At 38.4% G+C, this 20,959-nt stretch overlaps 1 protein-coding gene, 1 long non-coding RNA gene and 1 other non-coding gene across 3 annotated transcripts in view; 2 read left to right on the top strand and 1 right to left on the bottom strand.

The window, feature by feature from the left end:
• Positions 1 to 2,572: 2,572 nt before the first annotated feature.
• LOC100606467 lies at positions 2,573 to 3,688 on the top strand. Its single transcript, XR_004030942.1, has 2 exons — positions 2,573 to 3,010; positions 3,489 to 3,688. It is a non-coding gene; the product is annotated as an uncharacterized LOC100606467 (long non-coding RNA).
• On the top strand, positions 3,049 to 3,179 carry LOC115836163. The gene has a single exon (XR_004031153.1). It is a non-coding gene; the product is annotated as a small nucleolar RNA SNORA24 (small nucleolar RNA).
• A 216-nt stretch (positions 3,689 to 3,904) lies between the features above and the next one.
• PRSS12 (serine protease 12) overlaps positions 3,905 to 20,959 on the bottom strand; it is a 74,459-nt gene continuing 57,404 nt past the window's right edge. The window contains exons 10-13 of the mRNA XM_030815755.1: positions 19,731 to 19,809; positions 18,890 to 19,012; positions 6,703 to 6,983; positions 3,905 to 6,114 (exon numbers count right to left, since the gene is read on the bottom strand). Of these exons, the coding sequence (XP_030671615.1) occupies positions 5,807 to 6,114; positions 6,703 to 6,983; positions 18,890 to 19,012; positions 19,731 to 19,809 (791 nt within the window). The 3' untranslated portion in view covers positions 3,905 to 5,806. The remainder of the gene's footprint in view (positions 6,115 to 6,702; positions 6,984 to 18,889; positions 19,013 to 19,730; positions 19,810 to 20,959) is intronic.

Raw genomic sequence — 20,959 nt, 5'->3', positions numbered from 1 at the left:
TTTCCTCATGGTTAGTCTAGGGTATGGGCTTTGAGGAAGAAAAACATGGAGGTGAAGTATCCTCATTACATGGTAACAGAGTACACATTATCAACATGCCATATCACTGATGATAAATATTGATCACCTGGAATCCGTAATGTGTGCCACTTTTCACCAAAGTTCAGCTTTCTCCCCTTTCCTTACTCTACCCTTTGAAAGCAAGTTACTAAGCACAGCCCACAATAAAGTTGGTGCTGGGATCAGAAAGGGGAATTAAACTCCATCTCCTGGAGAGAAATGGCTTTTTAAAGTAAACATAAAACCTTTTTGATTTCAGAAACATACTGAGTATTTCAAAGCATTCAGTAATGCAACTGACTGTTCATATAATGAAAGTCATTCTGGTAGGCACTTTAAATAAGAATTAGACATAGTCCTTCACCACAATTTACAATACAGACACCACAAGAAAAATGTGAGTTAGGTACTATAGTATGTTAAAAAAAGGAAAAACCCAAATTCAGTTGAAGTAATGAAAATTTTCATAGAACAAGCGATATTTAAGCAAAGCACTGAAAGCTGAGTAGAATTTTGACAGATAAAAATAGATGAGAATGTAGTCAAGATGGAGAAAAGATCATAAAATATGGGGGTAGAAAAGAACAGATTTTCTAAAGTCCTGTTTCACACAAAACACAAAGTTCTAGTCAGAGACCAGGACACACGGGTGCACACAAGCGTGCATGCACACATGCTGTCATTCATGTTCACTGGTGTTCTAACACCTTAAGCCAATGGAAACATTAATTTCAAATCTTCAATCAGACTTTTTACGTTAGCATAAATGAATGGTGTTTTGGGCCAAACTGTGTTTCCCAAAACTCGTATGTAGAAGCCCTTACCCCCAGTACCTCTGAATATGACTGTATTTGGAGATGGGGTCTCTAAACAGGTAATTAAGGTTAAACGAGTTCATTAGGGTGGGCCCTAATCCAATTCGGCCAGTGTCCTTTTAAGAAGAGGCAATTGAGACAGACAGGTTCAAAAAGAAAACGATATGAAGACACAGGGAAAAGACTGCCATACACAAGCCAAGGAGAGAGGCCTCAGAAGAAACAATCTAATGACACCTTCATCTCAGACTTCCAACCTACAGAAGTGAGACAAGTTGCTGTTGTTTAAGCCACCCGGTCTGCAGTATTTTGTTATGAGAGTCCTAGCAAACTAATACAGATAATTATTTAGATTTAAATAAAATGTAACTTGGCAGAACTCCCTCCTGTGATTCAGTATGCAAGCCTTGTTATCTTTTCGGTTCATTAGTGGAATGAAGTGAGTGAAGTAAGAAGACAAAGTAAGATAGGGTGAAATATGGTGAGCCTTAGAAGCAGCTCTACTGTCTCAAATAAAAATGTGTCTCCTATAAGCTTGTCCATTCCAACCCGAATGGCAGCTACTGCTCTAATTAAATCTTTGCCCCCCAAAAGTATGTAATGACTTCATGTTTTTGTAGATCTCCACTGTACTTTATTCACTCGTCTTGATACCCTTTTCCTTAACAGCAATTGCTACAGTGTGCCGCTCCAAATGGTCCAGCACTAAGTAAAAACTTCACCTGGTTTGTTTCATACAGGAGGAAAACGAAAACAGAAAAGAAATTCAGTGTTCTTTTAAAAGCACGTGTCTAACAAAACTATTCCTAAAGGTTGGAAATTCCACTTTACAATGGCGGTAGCTCTATTTCATTGCATCCTCCAGGCAACGTACAGCGGGTAAGACTTAGGCGTTCCGCTTTCAGGAATTAAGAGTCCAAGCGCGGCCAGATGTGGGCAACGAACTGCGAGTCAGGGTCAGACTGCAACATGGGAAACGTGCACACGCGCATGAAACCGGGTGTCTCCTGGGCTCATCGGGTCTAACATCCTTTCATTTTTTTGAGACGGAAACGCGCTCTGTCGCCCAGGCTGGAATGCAGTGGCGCGATCTCAGCTCACCATAACCTCCGCCTCCCGGGCTCAAGCGATTCTCCCACCTCAATCTCCCGAGTAGCCGGGACTACAGGCGTTCACATTTTTGTATTTTTAGTAGAGACGGGGTTTCGCCATGTTGGCCAGGCTGGTCTCCAAATCCTGACCGCAAGTGATCCGCCCGCCTCGGCCTCCCAAAGTTCTGGGATCACAGACGTGAGCCACCGCGTTCGGCCCCTTTTTCTAATACTGTCTAAAATAAGTATCCTAAACAGGAAACACGAAAAAAAATCCCTCTCGCTTTCGTGACCTACGCCGGTAAGCGTCAGGATGTTTCCCTATCGCGAGAACCTTTTGGCTCTCGTATCTGCGCATGCGTCTGGAACCGGAGCCAGGTGACCCGCTCAGAAGTGGACCACGGGCGGGGAAGAGGGGAAAGGAGCCGCGGAGGGTGTGGCCGACGGAACAGGTGGAGCCGCGGCGGCGCTAGGCGGGGCTAGGCGGGGCTAGGCGGGCGGGGGGCTAGGCGGGGCTAGGCGGGGCTAGGCGGGGCTAGGCGGGGCTAGGCGGGGCTAGGCGGGGCGGGGAGTGAAACAACATAGGCTCCGCCCCTCGCGGTGCTTCCCCCGGAATAGCGTCATCAGTTCTATAAGAGAGCGTGTGCCGAAGGCCTCGGCCTTTCACATTCGGGAAGCGTCGGGATTAGGTGATGGTACGCAGTTGTCTTTCGTAAGTTAAAATGATAATTGGGCCGAAACTTACTGCCTTACCTAAAAAGCAGCGCAGTCAGGATATTGGTAGGTCGGGGGCGGCTTTGGAAACCCTTAAGTTTACAAGCATGCGCGCACTGGAGTGCTCATCAGGTCGCGGGGCGGCCACGTGCAGCCCTGGACCCTGAACCCCGGCGTGCGTGGGCCGTGGGCCCTCGGGGAAGCGTTCCGTGCACTCGGGGACTCTGGTAAAGCCTGTTTCGCCGTCGGTGTCATGTGGCCATCTTGAGTCTACTCTGTCGCTCCTGTGCCATGGCACCCCGAGAACCGTCAGTTTGAGCCAGATGGTGAGTAGCAGTTTGCTTGCTGGTTAATTCTGGATTGTGAATCTCCATGTATCTTTGGGACCTGTCAGCCGTGGCAGTCTCCCTTCCTAGCCATGGAAGAGCATATTCTTGTTTATTGGCAAAGCTGTCACCATTTAATTGGTATCAGATTCTGACTTGCACAAGTAACATTATTCACTGTTAAAAACCTAGAGGGTGCCGGGTTATTGGGCAAACTTTTCTAAACCGTTATTCAAATGTTTCTAGGAAGCTAAGCTGAACACATTACGATGGATGATGGAAACATAAAGTATATTTCTTTTTTCATATTCCTGAGTTAATCTGAAACGCCTTAGCGCCAGGACGTTGGAAAGCTAAAGTTGGCCCGTTTTGCTGTCTTTGTAGTTTAAGAGTTAACAACCAACTGAATTAGCTGATAAGATCTCAAAACAGTGAGGTAAGTACACAGCTCGGAGTTTTATAATGTTTTTTTTCTCTTGCAGCTATCAAGAAATCCAAAGTGGTAATGGGCGAAGTTTATTCAGCATCCGGCAATGGACTTATCGTAGTTGGGGAAACAGGTGTTCCGAATAATGTCCTGGAAGTTATCAGGACACGTATTTTAAATACAGGCCTGAATTTTTTAAAGTAATATTTAAGGTGGTCCGTGATAATTAAATAAAATGCTTAATTCATGTGGCTACTCATTGTTCCTTGACTGAGTGATTAATAGACGGAAAGGTAGTTAATAGCATAATACCTCCTATTTAGTGTTACGCGCTCATGTGGAAGTAGTGTGAATGCATACAGTTCTAAGGTTATTGCAGCCTTTGTGAAAAATGTAAAATATAAAAATTACTAGGTTACCCCCAAGGGAGACAGCAGTCTTTTTAAACCATGCAAAAATTTAAGGCAGCTATACAAGGTGAAAAATTATGTATTTATTTATACAAATATGCACAGAACACTTTTATCTTTCAAAAGTCATACTTAAAACAGTTGGTTATAGTAAAAGCATGTTGTATGAACCATGTATTCTTAAGGATTGAGCAAACTGCAGGCTGTTTGCTGCCTTTTAGGTTTGCCAGTCCCTGATCTACTTGAAACATAGATGTTGCTTGCTCCAGCACTGTAGTTTAATTATAAGAGCAGCCTGTGAGAAAGTTTCAATAGACATTTTTCTCACCTATATTGCACGTTTTTCTGAAGCCCTTGTGCAAGTGTGTGTGCCATATGTAGCTCTATTTACATATAAACGCTGCTTTAAAAGTTTTATCAAAATCATGAGTTTTTACAAAGGTTTTTAATGCTCTTCTGCATTACATGCAGCGTCGCAAATCTGCAAAGTAGTAAAACTATAAAGCACCTTTAGGTTTGCACCAGTTATTACAGAAATGGGGATTTGTGAAAAGGATGTAATTTGATGTAGAAGGGCAAAGTCCTTTAATGACTGGCATTCAAGAGGATTACTTAAAACAATCCGAAAGTTCATGCTAACCTATATTTATACTACTGGGACCTGGGGAAGGATCCATGACATTGAAGTATCTTGAGTGTGCCTTTTAAATTTGAGCATTATTGCTAAGAATGTTCTGTAAAGGTGCATAGTTAAGCAGCTATCCCTTAACTCTTAGAGAAATAGCCAGAGGGAAACCAATCATTTAGGTAGGAGAACCATGGGGAAAAAATCCAGCATTTTTTCTGGAGTTTGGAATCAGTGTTTCACCAACTGGTCTCACTTTGAGGCAAGCCTGTTTTCCCCCATTTGAAAACAAGGGCTGCTACTATAAGATCTACTGGCCTTTTGCAAATTGTCAGTGATGTGCAAAGCTGCCTAATGCAGTGCCTGGCATATAACTGCTGTATGTATTAGAACTTTTCAATGTGTAGGCCAGGAAAGCATTTTGACTAGTATGTTTTAAGATTGGATTGTATCAGGTTGGTCTTGGGAAAACCTGCAGGTATAAGTCAGTTACAAGGAAGTGTCAGTAGATGGCACTCTTACATCAAGGTCGGGGAACGTGGACTATGATGAGGTACTTGTTAAAAGCAAATATAGTAGGTATGTTAATGTGTTGGATAAACGAGGTTGTATGTCCAACTGGCATTTAGTTACCAGAAATCCTTTCAAATTTTGCTAGTTTATACACTGTAGGTAGAAAGTATTTTTATCTTATGGTTTCTGTAGCACTTGGTACTCAACAAGGATACTTGTTTCCAAATATCAGATCGCTTTGAGAATATATTGTGACAGGCAAATGTCCTTGAGGCTTACTACTCCTATTCAGGCCTAAAAGTTTATAGTGGAATTCCTTAACCATTGATTTCCTCACTTGACAAAGGCTACAGAGAATGAAGATTTCTTGTCAAGTCTTTTGAAAAGATCTAAGCATAAATATGCCACTCTTATGAGTGTAGTAAAGGGTACCGCATTTATGTCAAATGCGGGTACTTAATACGAATTCAGACACCGTTGATTCAATTATAAGGGGCTCTCAATTCCAATGTAAAAATGATCTTTTGTGAAATCAGCATAGAATGATTTTCAGAAATAGGGATAGATGAGGCTTAGAATAAGTCACTCCAGTGAAATTAGGGTAGACGACAATGTTCATTTAAGGATTATTACTTCCACTACACTGAGGTTTCTGAAAATGTTCAAATTTCTCAAAAGCAGCAGGGGATACACAATTTTTTACCACAACACAAAGCAAAAACATGGATCTCGCCATTTGTTGTCATTTCTGCTGAGTGCTAATAGTGGGGGTTCGAAGTTTTCCATTTGTTTGTTTAAATGCTGCTTTGAAGTTTCCATGAAAAATTACAGTTTGGTGACACTTTTTATCCAAGGTACAAAGGCTGAGACTTTGGTATAAACACCAGGAGAATCCTTGACTCCACAGCCATGCCCCCAGGAGGTCACTCCATACACCACCCAGCTCTCTCCGGGCCGTTCACACATGAGTGGTCCTCCGCTGTCTCCCTGGCAGCTGTCCACGCGTTTGTGTTCATGGAGGTTTCCAGCACAGAGCATTCTCCCTGTAAACCGACCCTTATAACGTTCTTCACAAAACCTCTTAGGAAGTAAGGGAATGGCTGCTTGTTGTAGTGTTCTTGAATAGGCTCGTCCTACTCAGACCAAACACCTGATTAGTGGCATTCCAGATAACCATCACAACATTTAACAGTTACTGAGCATGTAATAGTCATGAAAATAAAATCCCTGTTGTGGCATTAGTGTAGTTTAAAATGAGCAATGACTAACTGGTATGTACTGTTGTTAGCTGCTTTTTTAATGTTGACACAATCTCAACCTTTACAAATTTATTTCTCAGTACCGAATTGTCTGAGGAATAATGAATAACATTTATGGATTTGTAGAGTAAGGTGACCTAAGAAAGCACATTTGTGCAGGCTTTCGTATTCTGTATATTAAAAAGCATAGACTGCATTAATGCTGGTTTCACATTAGCACATCAATTCATATCTACTTCACTGAATTAAACTGAGTTCTCAGTTTATGCTAAAGTTCTCATTAGAACCAACAATACCTCCAGAATATAAGTCTCAATTACATGCATGCATTTCACACTAAGCAAAATTTCTCCAAATAAGTCTGAATCCAAGTAAGATCTTACTGCCCATTGCACACCCAAATATGTGGATGATACCAGACACAAAAAGGTGCCCTGCTTTGTTTTTTTGATTATGCCTTACCTGTGTCACCCCATCCTGTTATGTAACAGTTGGATGCTGTTTTCTGTGGCCTCTCTCTCCAGAGTGGTAAACAGGCTGGCAAAACGTGGCTGCTGAATCTGGCACATTGCTCTTCTGGTCCTTGTAATCTAACCAGGGCTATGTCGTAATCACTGCTGTCGGGTCGATACTCCCGATGAATCACAATCTGTTGAACTCCAATTTCTTCCTCAAACTCCTCTGGTACCAGAGTATGATAATCTCCAACCCTAATAGCATAGTTCCTAGTGCTGTTGCCATACCTGAGAGGCAGAGAGTACTAATGAGAGACTTGCTTCAGATACTGAAAATTATTGATTGTCAAGAAGGAAGACTAATGAAGATACAAGCCTTTCTTCCAAATCATCAGCCCCTTTTGTAAATTCAACCTTTCCATTATCTGACCGACCATTCCTGATCCTCTACTGCAAACCCATTGTCATAACCTTTTGTCTTCATTTCACTATGTAATCTGTTCTCCAAGAAGGAGCAAATGTGGAGGATGAGTGGAAAATAAAGACTAATCATTAACCTGTCATTTCCCAAATGAAAAGGGATCAAAACAGGAACAAATAGGTCAAAATTATTGTCCTGTGTTTGCCATTTTTGTTGCTCTGTTATTTCCAAGAATTGTTAGTTTGTCATGAAGCTCTGTGAGGGCAGAAACTAACTTTGTGTCCCCCAAAGTACTTAGTAGAATCCACTTCACTCTTGCAAGGTGGACTTAAACTCCTTCCCTTTCCTCTAAAGTGAATGCAAACCCAAACTATACTTTCAGATCAACATATATTCATTCTATCCTTTCCCCTTTTAAATCTTTATTCAGATGTCACCTCAATGAAGCCTACTTTGACACCCTCATATTTAAAATTGCAACCCATCTTTCTTTGTCCTCCCATCATCAAACACTCCCAATATCATTCACCTCAACTTTTCCTCTTTTTTAAGCATCACTTTCTAACAAAACTATCTAATTTACAATTTATTACATTTATTCTCCTCTCTGCTTGAGTCAAAGCTATTCCAGGTCAGAGATATCTTTGTTGTGTTCACTGATTAATCTAAAACACCTAAAATAGTGTTGTGCCATTAATTAGGAATGCAAAAAATTGATTAAGTTAGTGAATGTTTATCATTAATGTATACTTTCCATACTCCATTAAAATAGAAGCAATATTTACCAGATGGATAGTTCTCAGCCAATTTTTCAGCCATCATACTTGAATTCTGATACCAAACCCACCTAAAGCAGGGTTTCTCAATCTCAGAACCTATTAACATTTTGGACCAGGTAATTACCTGTTGTGAGGGCTGTCCTGTGCATTATAGTGTGTTTAGAAGCATCCCTGGCCCCTATTCACTAGACGCCACTGGTACAAGGTACACACACCCTCCATCCCCAGTTGTGATTACCAAAAATGTCTCCAGACATAGTCACGTGTTCCCTGTTAGGCAAACTGCCCCCAGTTGAGAACCTCTGACCTAGAATGCATGACACAACCCATCTCCTAGTTACTTTCTCTTTTTCACAGAAGACTAGAGCACCATGCTCCTTATAACGTTCTTAAGACTTAATTTCCAATAACTTTTCCTTTGTAGTTCCCTGACTTATTCATCTGCAATGCGTGTATTCTCCACCTCATCTCAGCCACCCACTTACAATGTAAGACCTAGACCTTGTATTCACCAGATAACCACACACCTCTGAAATCTTGATTTCACACATACCATATTTCTGCCTTCTGTTTTTACAGCTCTAAAATCCTTCAAACCCATTGGACTTCTATCCTTTGGCCCCACTATTTTTTCATTTCAGTCTTTTATGACTTCCCTTATTATCTGGCTTGGATTCCACCGTCTGCCCATTACAACAATCACTCTTGAAAAACTACCCTGCTTGTCTTTTACCTGCCAAAACTCCAGGCCTGGTTTCATCAGCTCTACCTATTTTGTGCTGGCATCTAACTATTAAAGGGGGGAGGCATGCATGTAACAACTTTCACCTTAATTTTTTTTTAACCAAAACTTGGGTCTTTTATTGTTTACAAGATCTGTACTTGAATGTGAACTTAGAACTGAGTTGGTATTCAAAAGCTTGGCATTTTCTAGTGTCTATTTAAAATAAAACTTCCCACTTCTATAAAATTACTGGAGGTTATAAGATGCCTGAATATTCTAATCCTTAAGTAGGACTCTTGACCATCTTGTATATTAACTGTCAGCACTCAAAAACTAAACAGTGCAATAAAGATGATTTGGCTTATATAGCCACCTACTGTTGATCTTTAATATTAATAGTTAATCTGTGATTTCTTGAGACTCAATCTTAAATCATCACATATCTTTAAAGTTCAGAGGCTTTTTAATATATTGTGCCTAAAGTATATGCTCTTATAGCTTCCTTGAAAATTTAAGTAAAATTTAGGATTATTTCACATACTGAAACTGTAAAAAGTAATAGGCATGGAGAGAAATCAAGTACTTATTTTCACTTCTACTTTCTGTGTGCTAATAATATCGCTAGTATATTCATTAAATTTTATTAACAGTACATTCACATATTTAAAGTAAAACCCCAAATGATTTAACACTTTTCCCACAAGAATTATTGTAAATACATCCTTGAAAGTACTGCTGAAATGTTGCATTTATCTTTTTAATAGAATTTAAGAAATTATCTAGAGCTGTAGTGCCCGATATGGTAGCCACTAGCTAACCGTGGTTATTGCAGCACTTGAAATATGGTTAGTCTGAATTGAGATGTGCTGAAAGTACAAAATACACAGAATTTTGAATACTTAGTATGAAAAAAACTAAAATATTGTCCTTATAGATAATAAGAATATTAAATATCTCAACTTTTCTATTAGTTACATTTTGCAATGATAATATTTTAGATACACTATGTTAAATATATTATTTAAAGTACTTTGACCTGTTTGGGTTTTTATCTCTTTTTTTTGAGACAGGATTTCACTCTGTTTTAAGTCTTATTGCAACAATATTTTCCATTCTGTAAGAAACAGCTGTGACGCTTGGCTAAAATAATCTTTGCAGCTAAACTGGCTGTATAAATCTATTCCACATTATCTATAAAAATTGAGTCTTCAGCCAGTAAGCAAAGAAACAGGACATTACTAGCAAAGGCAATTTATTTTTAAAATAATATCAATGTTAAAGCCCTGGGCAATCTTGCCTTAATGTGTCATTTCATGCCAAGACTATTGCAGTAGTCGCCTGAATGGACTTGCTGCTTCAAGTTTTAAATTTTTCAACCCATCCCTCATGCTGCCGCCAGAGTGATGTTTCTGCCTGATAATATAACTCCTTCTGAGTACCCTTCAAGGGATCCCCAATCTATGTCAAATTCAAATTCTTTAAATGATACACAAATCCATCTAAGAACTGGTCCTTGTTCCCCTCTCTGATACCAGCCTGGCCCCTGTGCACCTGTCATTTAAACCGTTTGAAGAGCTGTCTTACAAACCCACGTCATTATCCAAACTATGTGCAATGTTGTTTCTCTCATCCCCTCTATCCTAATACGGCAAAACCTGATTTTGTCCTGATCAAGTCAAAGATCTCCTAGGAGGCTCCTCTTAATCCTCTGCTCTCCTGAAAGCTAGCCAATCCTTTTGAACACTCTCAATGCATATGTAACAGTTTCTAGGACTTAATTAAAGGCTTCTCAAGGGCAAGGACCATGCCATGATCACTATTGTATCCTTAGCACCCAGCAAAGTGCTTGGCACAGAGAAAGTGCTTAATAAATATATACTGAATGAGTAATTTTGAAAGACATTCATGTCCACGAACATACACTCTCATCCCTAACTTACTGAAATTAAAAAGAGATCTTACCAATTACCATATTGTAACAAAACTATCAAAAAAAGTTTCTATTTCATATAAAAACCCCATGAAAATCCAATGTTCTTGTTAATGCTGGCTATTCATCAGAATCACCTATACCACTTTAAAAAATATAAATGTCCAAGCCATACAGTCTCTGAGAATATAAATTAATACAGCTGGTATAGGATCATAGGTGGTTCAGATCCACAGTCAGACTTGGGAACCACTGAACCAAAGACTCAAAAGTGTGGGCATAACTCCTGCCCGTACATGCCCAGAATTTCACTGGATGAAGTAAGCATCCTAAGAGATTACTAATAGAAACCAAAATGCAAAAAGCATACATGTTCCATACATACATTGTGTTCTTGGATCAAGTAGATTTTGGCAGGTAAACCCCAGAATTTGTATGCTCACCAATCAGCAGTTAATATTAAACTGAGAATAAAAATATTTACCTAACAAAAAGGCAAACAGTACCATTCTTGTCAAAATGAAGTTCTTTGTTAGTTCATATATATATATATGGAATACACACACACACACACACAGTTTTTTTTTCTTTTTTGAGACAAGGGTTCACCCTGTTGCCCAGGCTGGAGTGCAGTGGTGCAATCACGGCTCACTGCGAGCCTTGATCTCCTAGGCTCAAGCCATCCTCCTGCCTTAGCCACTCAAGCAGCCAGGACCACAAGTGCATGCCACCATGCTCACTAATTTTCAAAAATTATTTTTTGTAGAGATGGGGTCTCACTACGTTGCCTTGGTTGGCCTCAAACTCCTGGGCTCAAGCGATCCACCTGCCTTGGCCTCCCGAAGTGCTGAGATTATAGGTACTGCACCCGGTCAGTACCTATACTTTTAAAGTTGTCCTAATTTAGGGAAATGTACCAGCTAAACCTAAGCATGCAGTCTCACACTCCTTTAACTCCAATTATTCTTAGAATATATTTTGTGCTTAGAATTTGAAGAGCATCTGACACAAGATTGGAATAGTTTTCCGACCAAATTTTTGTCTTCTAGTGTCACCTCTCCTAGTGGGTATGATTATATGCTTTAGGGATAACACTTTGGCTGAAGTACTCAATATGTGTGTGGACTTCAGAAGTATCTATTATGGTTCTAAGCTTCTCAAGACAACATATAAAGCAATCCTCTTTTGCAATGTATTTTAAGGTCTTTCTAGTTGAACTTTTGTTACTTTGATAGACTTTATTTTATCCAAAAATGCTTCTAAAACAAACATTTCAGGTTTTGACTGACACATCATTCAGTTGTTTGCTTTGCTGAAATGCCTTCAACTCCCCCTCAAATAAAAATTGGATGAAATTCCCAGACAAGCTTGAGCAAGAGAGGATCTGAGACACAGTAGTTTATTAAAATCCAATGTCCAAGTTTCTCTGAGACTCTGAGGCTAAAGTAAACAACAACAACAACAAATTACTAGAATTAAAAGTAGAATTAATTCAGGTTGCAGGGTCATATTCTTTGTGTTTCTTCTCTACATGGATTCGTCTCTACAGGAAAACAATATTTTACATCAGGCCGTGCACATCTGCTACTACTAAAATCTGTTTTTCCTCTCTCTGGATGAAACTCAAAAAGTAGTTGACTAAAGTTGTTTATGTAAATGGTTCCAATTGCTTACAGAGAAGTAAACCTCAGTAGAATCTTGCATTAGCCCTTACACATAAATACTATGTGTATACAGAAATAGTTTTAGCATGATTGGTGATATGTGTATTACCAAAGACTATGTTCCCAAGAGCTCTGCTCTACCATATACTATGTCATGATGAAACATATATTAGGCACCTGACACGCTGTGTTCTTAAAAAGTAAGTCCCATTACCTCTGTGGCCATCTCTCTAATTAGAAATATCTAGTCATTTCTAACAATTTCCAGCTACTATTGCATTTCTAGGGCAAAAAGTCAATGAGATGAAGTCAGGTAAAGTTATATTCTTGAACAAGTCCACTTGGAGTAAAATTACAGAAATAAGAAAGCCCTTGTTTCAGGTACATTTATTCCTGCAAAATCATGTTTGTTATCAGAATAAGTAATTAAAAGAAATTAATATTCAGGAACTTTTGTCTCAGTTACATTGCTGCACCACAATAGACACGCAAGGTCATTTCATGGTACTTCTAGTTACAATCTAGAATAGAAAGCAAAAATTAGCAGTTTATATTATGTAAGATTCACAAGCCAGTTACAAAAGAACTTAATTCATCAAAGTTTCCACTTCAAATTGCCAACAGGATACTGCATTCCATATGTATTGCATTAACATTAAGAAAAATGTGAAAAATGAGATAGCCTTTAAATAGTGATTTACCAACTACTTCAGGTGTGCTTGTTACATTGGAACGGAAATGTGTGAAAGCTATGAGGGAATAAGAGTTGAGTTATGAAAACTTTGCCAGCCTTCACATAAAGCACCCTTAAAGAGACTACTCCACATGAAATGAGTGTAACTGAGGCTAGTGGCATTATGGCATCAATATGGCAGAGTGGAATTATGGCATTTTGACCTCATCCTCATCAGGCCATCATTCATAGATTATTCTGATACAAAGATTATATAAAACAGTGACTATGCTATGAAGGCAAACAAATAAGCATAAAAAGTTCTCATCTTGTATAATAAAATAACACAAATGGTAATAACAATCTATGCCTTATTGTCCAGAAATGGCTGCTCAAGAACACTGGCCTACATCACTGCAAGAATTAGGTACCAAGGAAGCTCTGATGAACAAGAAATCTTTAGGTATACAGAAGACCAGTAGTTGATAAAGCAGTGGAAATGTCAAAAGGGGGTGAGGGGAAGCTAATTTCAAAATATGAAATCCAGTTCCCCTACCTATAGGCCTTATATTAAACTAAGGTATCTTTCACCTGGCATCTAAAAGGACAGGAACCTCTCAGAGCCCTACTACATTGCTTCTATATTACAGTCTCTAGTTTGCAAATTTCAGTGTTTCTGATGATGAAAGGAGGATTCGTTTTAAGCAAAAGTTCCTAAATCTAGGAAAACAAAATTTGGAGCTTGTTCTAATCACTATTAACTAGCTGTATGCCTTTTAATAAACTTACTTCAATAAAGATGTGAGCTGTAGCCTCCTTAGGCGCTTCAAACAGGAAGTCTATGAAATCCGGCAAAGGTTAAAGACCAAGTCAGAAGGATATATAACACATTTGCAAAGTAGTTTTTTCCCTACTCACATTAAAAGAATCTTGTATTATAGCCAAAGCATATCAAAGCATATCAAAATGCTGCATATCCTCTGCACTTTAATCAACTATTTTTATCTTAAACCGTGCAAATAATGAGAAGAAATTCCAAATGACATATGGAAGGAATTATCTGTTGATCTAGGTTTAAAAACATCATCATCCTCTAAAAAGTCCAACATTCTTAAATATATTCACTATCTGGCAACTGAGCCACCACTTTCATCATGCAACAATCATTCAGAGTATCTAATATGTGCCAAGTCATACAGTAGACACTTGGTGTATAAACAAAAATGAGACGATTACTGACTTTAAGCAATAATCTAGACAGAGCAGGCCAAAGGAGAAATAATGACATGTAAACAAATAAATCCAACAATAACAATAACAAAAAAAAAGCCCATCCAGGGAACCCAAAAGTTAAGGTTTTTAACCTCAAGTGCAACTTTTGAGCAATCTTCCTACTTTAATACTTTAAGCCTTGAACTCCTATGACTGTAACTTTTGGCTGAAATTTGAAAGACAAGAAATCTTGAATAACAGGAAGATAATAGATTATTTTGCTTAAATTCAAAGCCCCAAAATAGGCTTCTTCAAGTTCTTTGCAGTTTTATACCTTATTCTTCTCCATTAGTAAGTGAAATAAAATCATCCTCAGTTCCCTGCTTTCACCAATACAGTCTTCAATTCTTGCCTTTAAACTCCAACATAAAAATAGCCAATGTTTGTTTTGAATTTTACAGTTTATAAAATACTTTCACATACTTTGCAGATCATTTGTTTCTCACTGTGGAACATTATTATCATCATTTTACAGAGGTAAAATGAAGTAACCCGAGACTCCAAGAGGTTAAATAATTTCTGCAAAGTTAAACAATTAACAATTGGAAGAGCTAGAATTGTAACCCTGGTCTTGGTGGCCAGATCCAAGTCTCCTTCTGTTGTATTGTACCAGGCTCTACTGATTTCTAACAGCCTCTCTACCTTCACTCCCTCCTTTCCTTTTCACCTATTTCTATTATTACAATAATCTTATAACTGGTCTCCCTCTAGTATAAAAGTATAAAATTAGGTCCCTTCCTCACAGTCCCTCCAGTTCCTACTTAAATCATTTGGTAACGCAGACAATTTGCCAGAAAAAGGCATGTAAGTACAAACATATACAAAGATTTTTTTAATATAATGTCAAGCCCATTCACAGACCCCCCCTAGATTAATAACTTTGCCTTACCCCCTCAGATAGATGCCATAAATCTCCAAATGACTCATCTCCTAAAACTCTTCCTTGATCATCTTTCAAGGCTCAACACTTTAGTGGTTTCCCACTGCCTAGTAAATCAAAGAGAAATCCATAACCCTGGCATCCCAGGCCATTCTCGTCTCTCTCTTCTAAGCTCACTAACAAATCCCAGATCCTGTATTCCAGGTAATAATTGCCATCCTTCAAACATAGCTTTTGCTTTCTCACCACAGTACTCTAAACACTACATCTTATCTACCACCAGCCTCTACCTTCACATGAACCTAACCTCTCTCTGCTTAAACAGACTCCTTAACAGAACTCACTTTTCCTCCCACATATAGCCCATTCCATCTTTGAACTGTCCTCGTGTCAAAGAAATAAAAAATAAACAACAGAAAACTCTTTTTTGTGTTAAAACAAAAATTATCTTACCTCCCTTTAACATTTGTGGTATCTTCAAAAGCCAACAAATCTAATCCAAACCCACACAATCTTTCCTTTCTGCTTGCCCTTCTTAGAGCACCATGTCCTTTTCTCATCGTGTGGCACACAGAACTGAGCACAGTTCTCTCTGTTTGATGGAAACAGTGCTTTTCTCCCTGACAGTCGCCAGAGCACAGAAAGACAGAACAGCAAGGTTCTTCACTGCTTTGTCTGGACACCGTTCATCAGTGCTACCCAAGACTGAATTAATTGCATGGGCAACCATATTGTATTGCTGAGTCTTACTAAAGTTGCAGGACGCTAAAACCAGTGAGTTTTTCACTTGCGCTGTATTTCAGCCAAATTTCCTGGAACTAAAGGCAGCATTTTATTTCATCCTTATTCCATATTGCTTGTTAGAACCAGCCTATCAAGATATTTTGCCAGGTGAGGAGAGGGAACTTAGAGGACCAGTCATTAAGTGCAGCAAACCACGATGACAAGCGTATACTTACGTAACAAACCTGCACGTTCTGCACATGTATTCTGGTTTTTTTTTTTTGAAGGAATTTTTAAAAATTGGTCTTCCCATATATGAAAAAAAGATATTTTGCCATCATGATCCTACCTTCCAACATATTACTTGTCCCTCCCCTTCTTCTGGCACCCAAAAATATAATCAATTTACCATCAGTGTTCCTTATCAGTTTAGCAATTAATATGTTGAACACGACAAACATAAGCGTCTGTCAATTCCACGTATCTTCCCCATCATCATTCTTTAACTATCTCTCCTCTAAGCAAGTGGGTCTCAACCTAAGCAACTCCTGGGTCTCATCTCCAAACATTCAGCAGATTTAGAGCAGGGGCTCAGGAACCTGGACTATTAACAAGCTAAATGAATCTAACATTGCGGTAAAAATATCTCACTTTAAAAATGGTGCCCTAAACTTTATCTGGTCATATCAGCAAAGTCAACGTCTCCTTCCTCTCAGTTCCTATAACTACGTAGTAGCAAGGATTCTATCTGACTTGTTCTCCACTATATCTCTAGTACATAGCAGGTGCCTGAGAACATTAAGGCTCAATAATTATTTGTTAAGTGAATGAATTAATATGATCTTTATTGTTTATGCCACTCAGGTAACACAGGAATGTGTTAAACCCACTAGTAAACAGGTGGACTCTGAAGCTCAATTATATCCCCAAATGGCCACTGTGATGTAAAATACAGGTTTGGTCAGGCTGGGAAGGCAAGGCGGATGGATCATTTGAGGTCAGGAGTACAAGACAGCCTGGCCAACATGGTGAAACCCCGTCTCTATTAAAAATACAAAAATTAGCCAGGCTTGGTGACACACACCTGTAATCCCAGCTACTCAAGAGGCTGAGGCGGGAGAATCCTTAAACCTGGCAGGGCGGAGGCTGCAGTAAGCCAAGATCGTGTCACTGCACTCCAGCTGGGGAAACAAAGTGAGAGTCCATCTCAAAACATAATAATAATAATAAATAAATAAATAAAATACATATTCTCTGCAGCACCTTGAATGTGGAAGATGACTGCACAAATATTTACTGAAGTACAAAAATGGAAGAAAACAGAGATCCTAGGAACAAGGATATATGAGAACTTGGCATATGACAGCATAATTAGTGTGTAAAGACTAGAATATTTCATAAAAAATGCTACAAACACTATCCATAAAGAAAAGTATAAGATTAGGTCCTTTCTTCATACCATATACTATAAACAAAAATAAACTGGAAAAATTAAACTTCTAAATATTAAAAGCAAAACTATAAAGGTAATTTTTAGGAAAAAAAATAAGAGAATATCTTCACCAAATGGGGCAAAGCAAATATTTTTTAAGTAAGAAATACAAAGCTTTTGTAAAACTTTTAAGAAAATGATGACACTTTTAAATATATTAAGATAGTTTTGTAAGAAAAAGACCATAAACAAGTAAAAGGACATGGTCCAGACTAGGAAAAAGTACTTGTAACACCTAACAACAAAGACTTAGCACACAAAACATATCCAAAAGTTTAAAAAATCAATTATAAATAGACAAATAGCCCAATACAAAAACAGGCAAAGTATATGAACAAAGAATTCATGAAAGAGGAAGACATTGGTCAGGGAAATACAATTAAAAAGAAACCCCAAAACTTTCTGATTGGCAAAATTTTTAAATTTTGATAGTATCAGGTTTAGGTGGAGTCGTGAGGAAACAGGAACTTACACATTGCTGGGTTATCAACTGACACAATTTCTTCAAAGGATAAATTGGTAAGGCTTGAAAAATTGAAGGGAATCCATATTCCAGGACCAAGAAAATTGTCCCCACGTGCACACACCCAGTGAGACTTGTACCTGGTTGTTTATTGCAACATTGTTTTCTATCAGTGAAAGAATGGAAAGCAGCTAACTATGCAGCAACAGGGGAATAAATAAACTAGTTCAGTCTTTCAATAGCAGTTAAAATTCATACAGCAGTTAAAGTGAATGAACAAATCTGCATGGATGGATTACAAGTACATAATGAGGTAAAGGTATGTACCATATGATACCACATAAGAAAAAACAGAAAAATTTCTGCTTGCAAAAATGTTTCAACAATGTACACATTTTTTTAAAACTTCATTGTGACAATGTTCAAAACACAAAATTAAAATATTATAATGAAACTCTGTACTCAACACATTGCTTTAATAATTATCAATATTTTGACAAGCATTGGTATACATATTTAAATACCAAAATTAATGCTGAGGAAAGGGCCATTAACCAAGGCCCACAAAAAAGCACTAAACAAGAGAAAGGAGAGCCGGTTCTATTGCAGGATCTGCCACCATGAGCTCTGTGACTCTGGTGACTCTGCATGACCTCTCCTCTGAACTAGGAAGACTTCAGAAAGGACTGATAAAATGTTTGGGACAAGAAGAAATAATCAGGACTAAACTATAGGAAACCAAGAATGAAACAGATGCAACCTTTCTCAAAGGTACAAAACACCAAGACTCAAAGGATCAAAAACACTACAACTGCATTCCCTCCTTATCATTTATAACTAAATAATCCGAGGTCTCTTCTACCGCTACAAAGATATCATTTCAGCCTCAGATATGTTCTTGTGGGGAGCACTGACATTGCTGCCTCCTCTCCATAAACCCCTCTTCTTCTATTCTCCCTAAATCCAGAGTTTGCTTTAACACCCAGGTAGCAAGTGGCTTTCTAAGGGCTCTCTTTGCTCCTTTTGTCACTCACTCATTCTACAGGGCTGCTGGCATGAGCAGCGAAGGCTCATAGCCTGGCTCTGATACCTTGAGTGCTGTACAGCATGAGGGGATTGGAAGAACTGATGAATAGAAGCTACACTGGGCTGTTTGGGAAGGTGGACACATACCTCTTGAAACAGTGTGCTGCTGTGAGAACCCAGCAGCTACTCAGGAGCGTAGCCCCGCAGAGGAGCCTGCCATCTCCATGGGATGATTTCAGCCGGAGAGAAACCTGCCAAGGCCAACCACCCCTAAGAAGAAAATGAGCTACACATCAATGTCAGTAAAAGGCAAAAAAGCAAAGGAAAGCACTGGTTAAAGCAATGGCTTCAATAACTTTAATGCCTTGCAGGTGGGGGAAAAGGAAAACAAAAGGGACTCCAGGATACAATCCCTTCCTACTTTGAGAAGCAGACCCCACAACTCTGAGCAGGCCCGGCATCAGCAACTCTGAAGATTTGCTTATAGGCATTTGTATAGATCCCACCTATCTGGCACTCTTAGAAACAAGTTATCTTCTTTATATTTCATCATTTAAAGTGCAATTTCTCTCCTCACTCTACCTCTCCTATGCAATCTAAAGAAGTATTTAATAAAGTTTTCCATTAGTAAATTCTACAAACAAAAAACTTAGATTAAACTGAGTCAAGTCTGAAACAAATACATTCTAAATTAGATGAATCTTTGTAGTTATACATACTTCCAGGTATCCTGTTAAATTATTTTGTTTCTGCCATATAACTTTTCAGCAACACATCTAATCTCTTAAATCAGGCTGGTATAAGAACATGGTCTATACAAAGTAAACATAGGTCAAAGGACAGTGAAATTATCAGTGAAATCTGAATTTAGTTTAGAAAATAAAATGAGTACAAGTCCCTTATATAACAGAACATCCCCCAGTTTGTAACATTCGATGTATATAAATAATTCTGTAATATAAAAAATCTCTTTTGGAGGAACTTTTACCTTAAAGAATTTTTCCCACCAATGATCCGCTTCTGCCGACGGTGCAGTAATCTCAAGCCACAAACAGATGAGAGGGACTCTGAAGCAGAAATAGGTCATTAATTAAACTATCACATTGCTGACGGAGGGGTAAGATGGTAAGTGACATACTCCACTGATGCTTCCTCCTCCATGTCAAAATGCCTTTTCTCTGCAAATTAAAATTTTTCTTGTAACAAAAATAGTTTTCTCATTTGACTAAATGACAATAATTTGCAAGTAGACAAGAAACATTATGAGGTTTCCCATTCTTCACCTCTGAGGGTTCATGGGCTGCTGACTGGTTTGACTCTGTCCAGTACTTTATCCTGGTAGGTGCCTATATCTCCTGCTGCTATTTTGTGTAATGTATGGAACAACATGTATGGAACATTAAACAAAATAAGAGAACTGCAAAGGCAGTAATGGCCTAAATTACTTACTTTCCACACACAACACTGTTCTAAGTCACATATGAAAATGTAACTCAGAAGAGCAAAGCACATTCCCAGGCTAGAATTCTGATCTGAATTTACATTTACTTAGCATGTCAACATACGGAAAGGGTTTGCTAAGCCAATTTAAGTGGTAAACTATGGTTAAGGGTATACAGGCAAACCTCCCAAAGTAACAGACTTCTGTCAAGAACATACAAAAAAGAAGAATTAAATAAAAAATATATGAAAAGGCGGTATATGAAAGAAAGGCAAATACAACAGGTATGACTAATTTTTAAAGTATTTGAGAAAATAGGTGAATTTATATAGCGGTACTTTGTTTCTTTGGTTAAATATATGTGTATAAAGTATAGATATGTACTGTTTTTCTATCTAAGAGGAGGAGGGTGGGAACTGTGCCAAGAACAGGAAGACCTAATCAACACTAATGGTCTCTCATAATAACCAGGTAGAAGGGAGCCCAATAGGGAATCAGCAATAGTTATTTCTTGATGGAGAAAGAAGTTCAACAATGTGTACCAAGATGATTAATTTGCCAAATGATCTCAGAGGTATGCTGTCAAACTTTAACCTTCATCTCTTAGAATATGAGTCCTCTAGATGACACTGCAAATTGTAAGATATTAGAAAAAACATAAGTTTCCAATAATGCTCCAAGTTGGGTCAATGTATATGATGCCAACAAAAGGAATGAGATGTAATGTTTAAAACAAGCAAAATTTTAAGTTTACATCATTCTGGGGCAAAGAATCA

Source organism: Nomascus leucogenys, chromosome 7b (assembly GCF_006542625.1).
Source record: "Nomascus leucogenys isolate Asia chromosome 7b, Asia_NLE_v1, whole genome shotgun sequence".
In the NCBI taxonomy this organism is placed as follows: domain Eukaryota; kingdom Metazoa; phylum Chordata; class Mammalia; order Primates; family Hylobatidae; genus Nomascus; species Nomascus leucogenys.
This window is presented reverse-complemented; position numbering and strand designations above follow the sequence as displayed.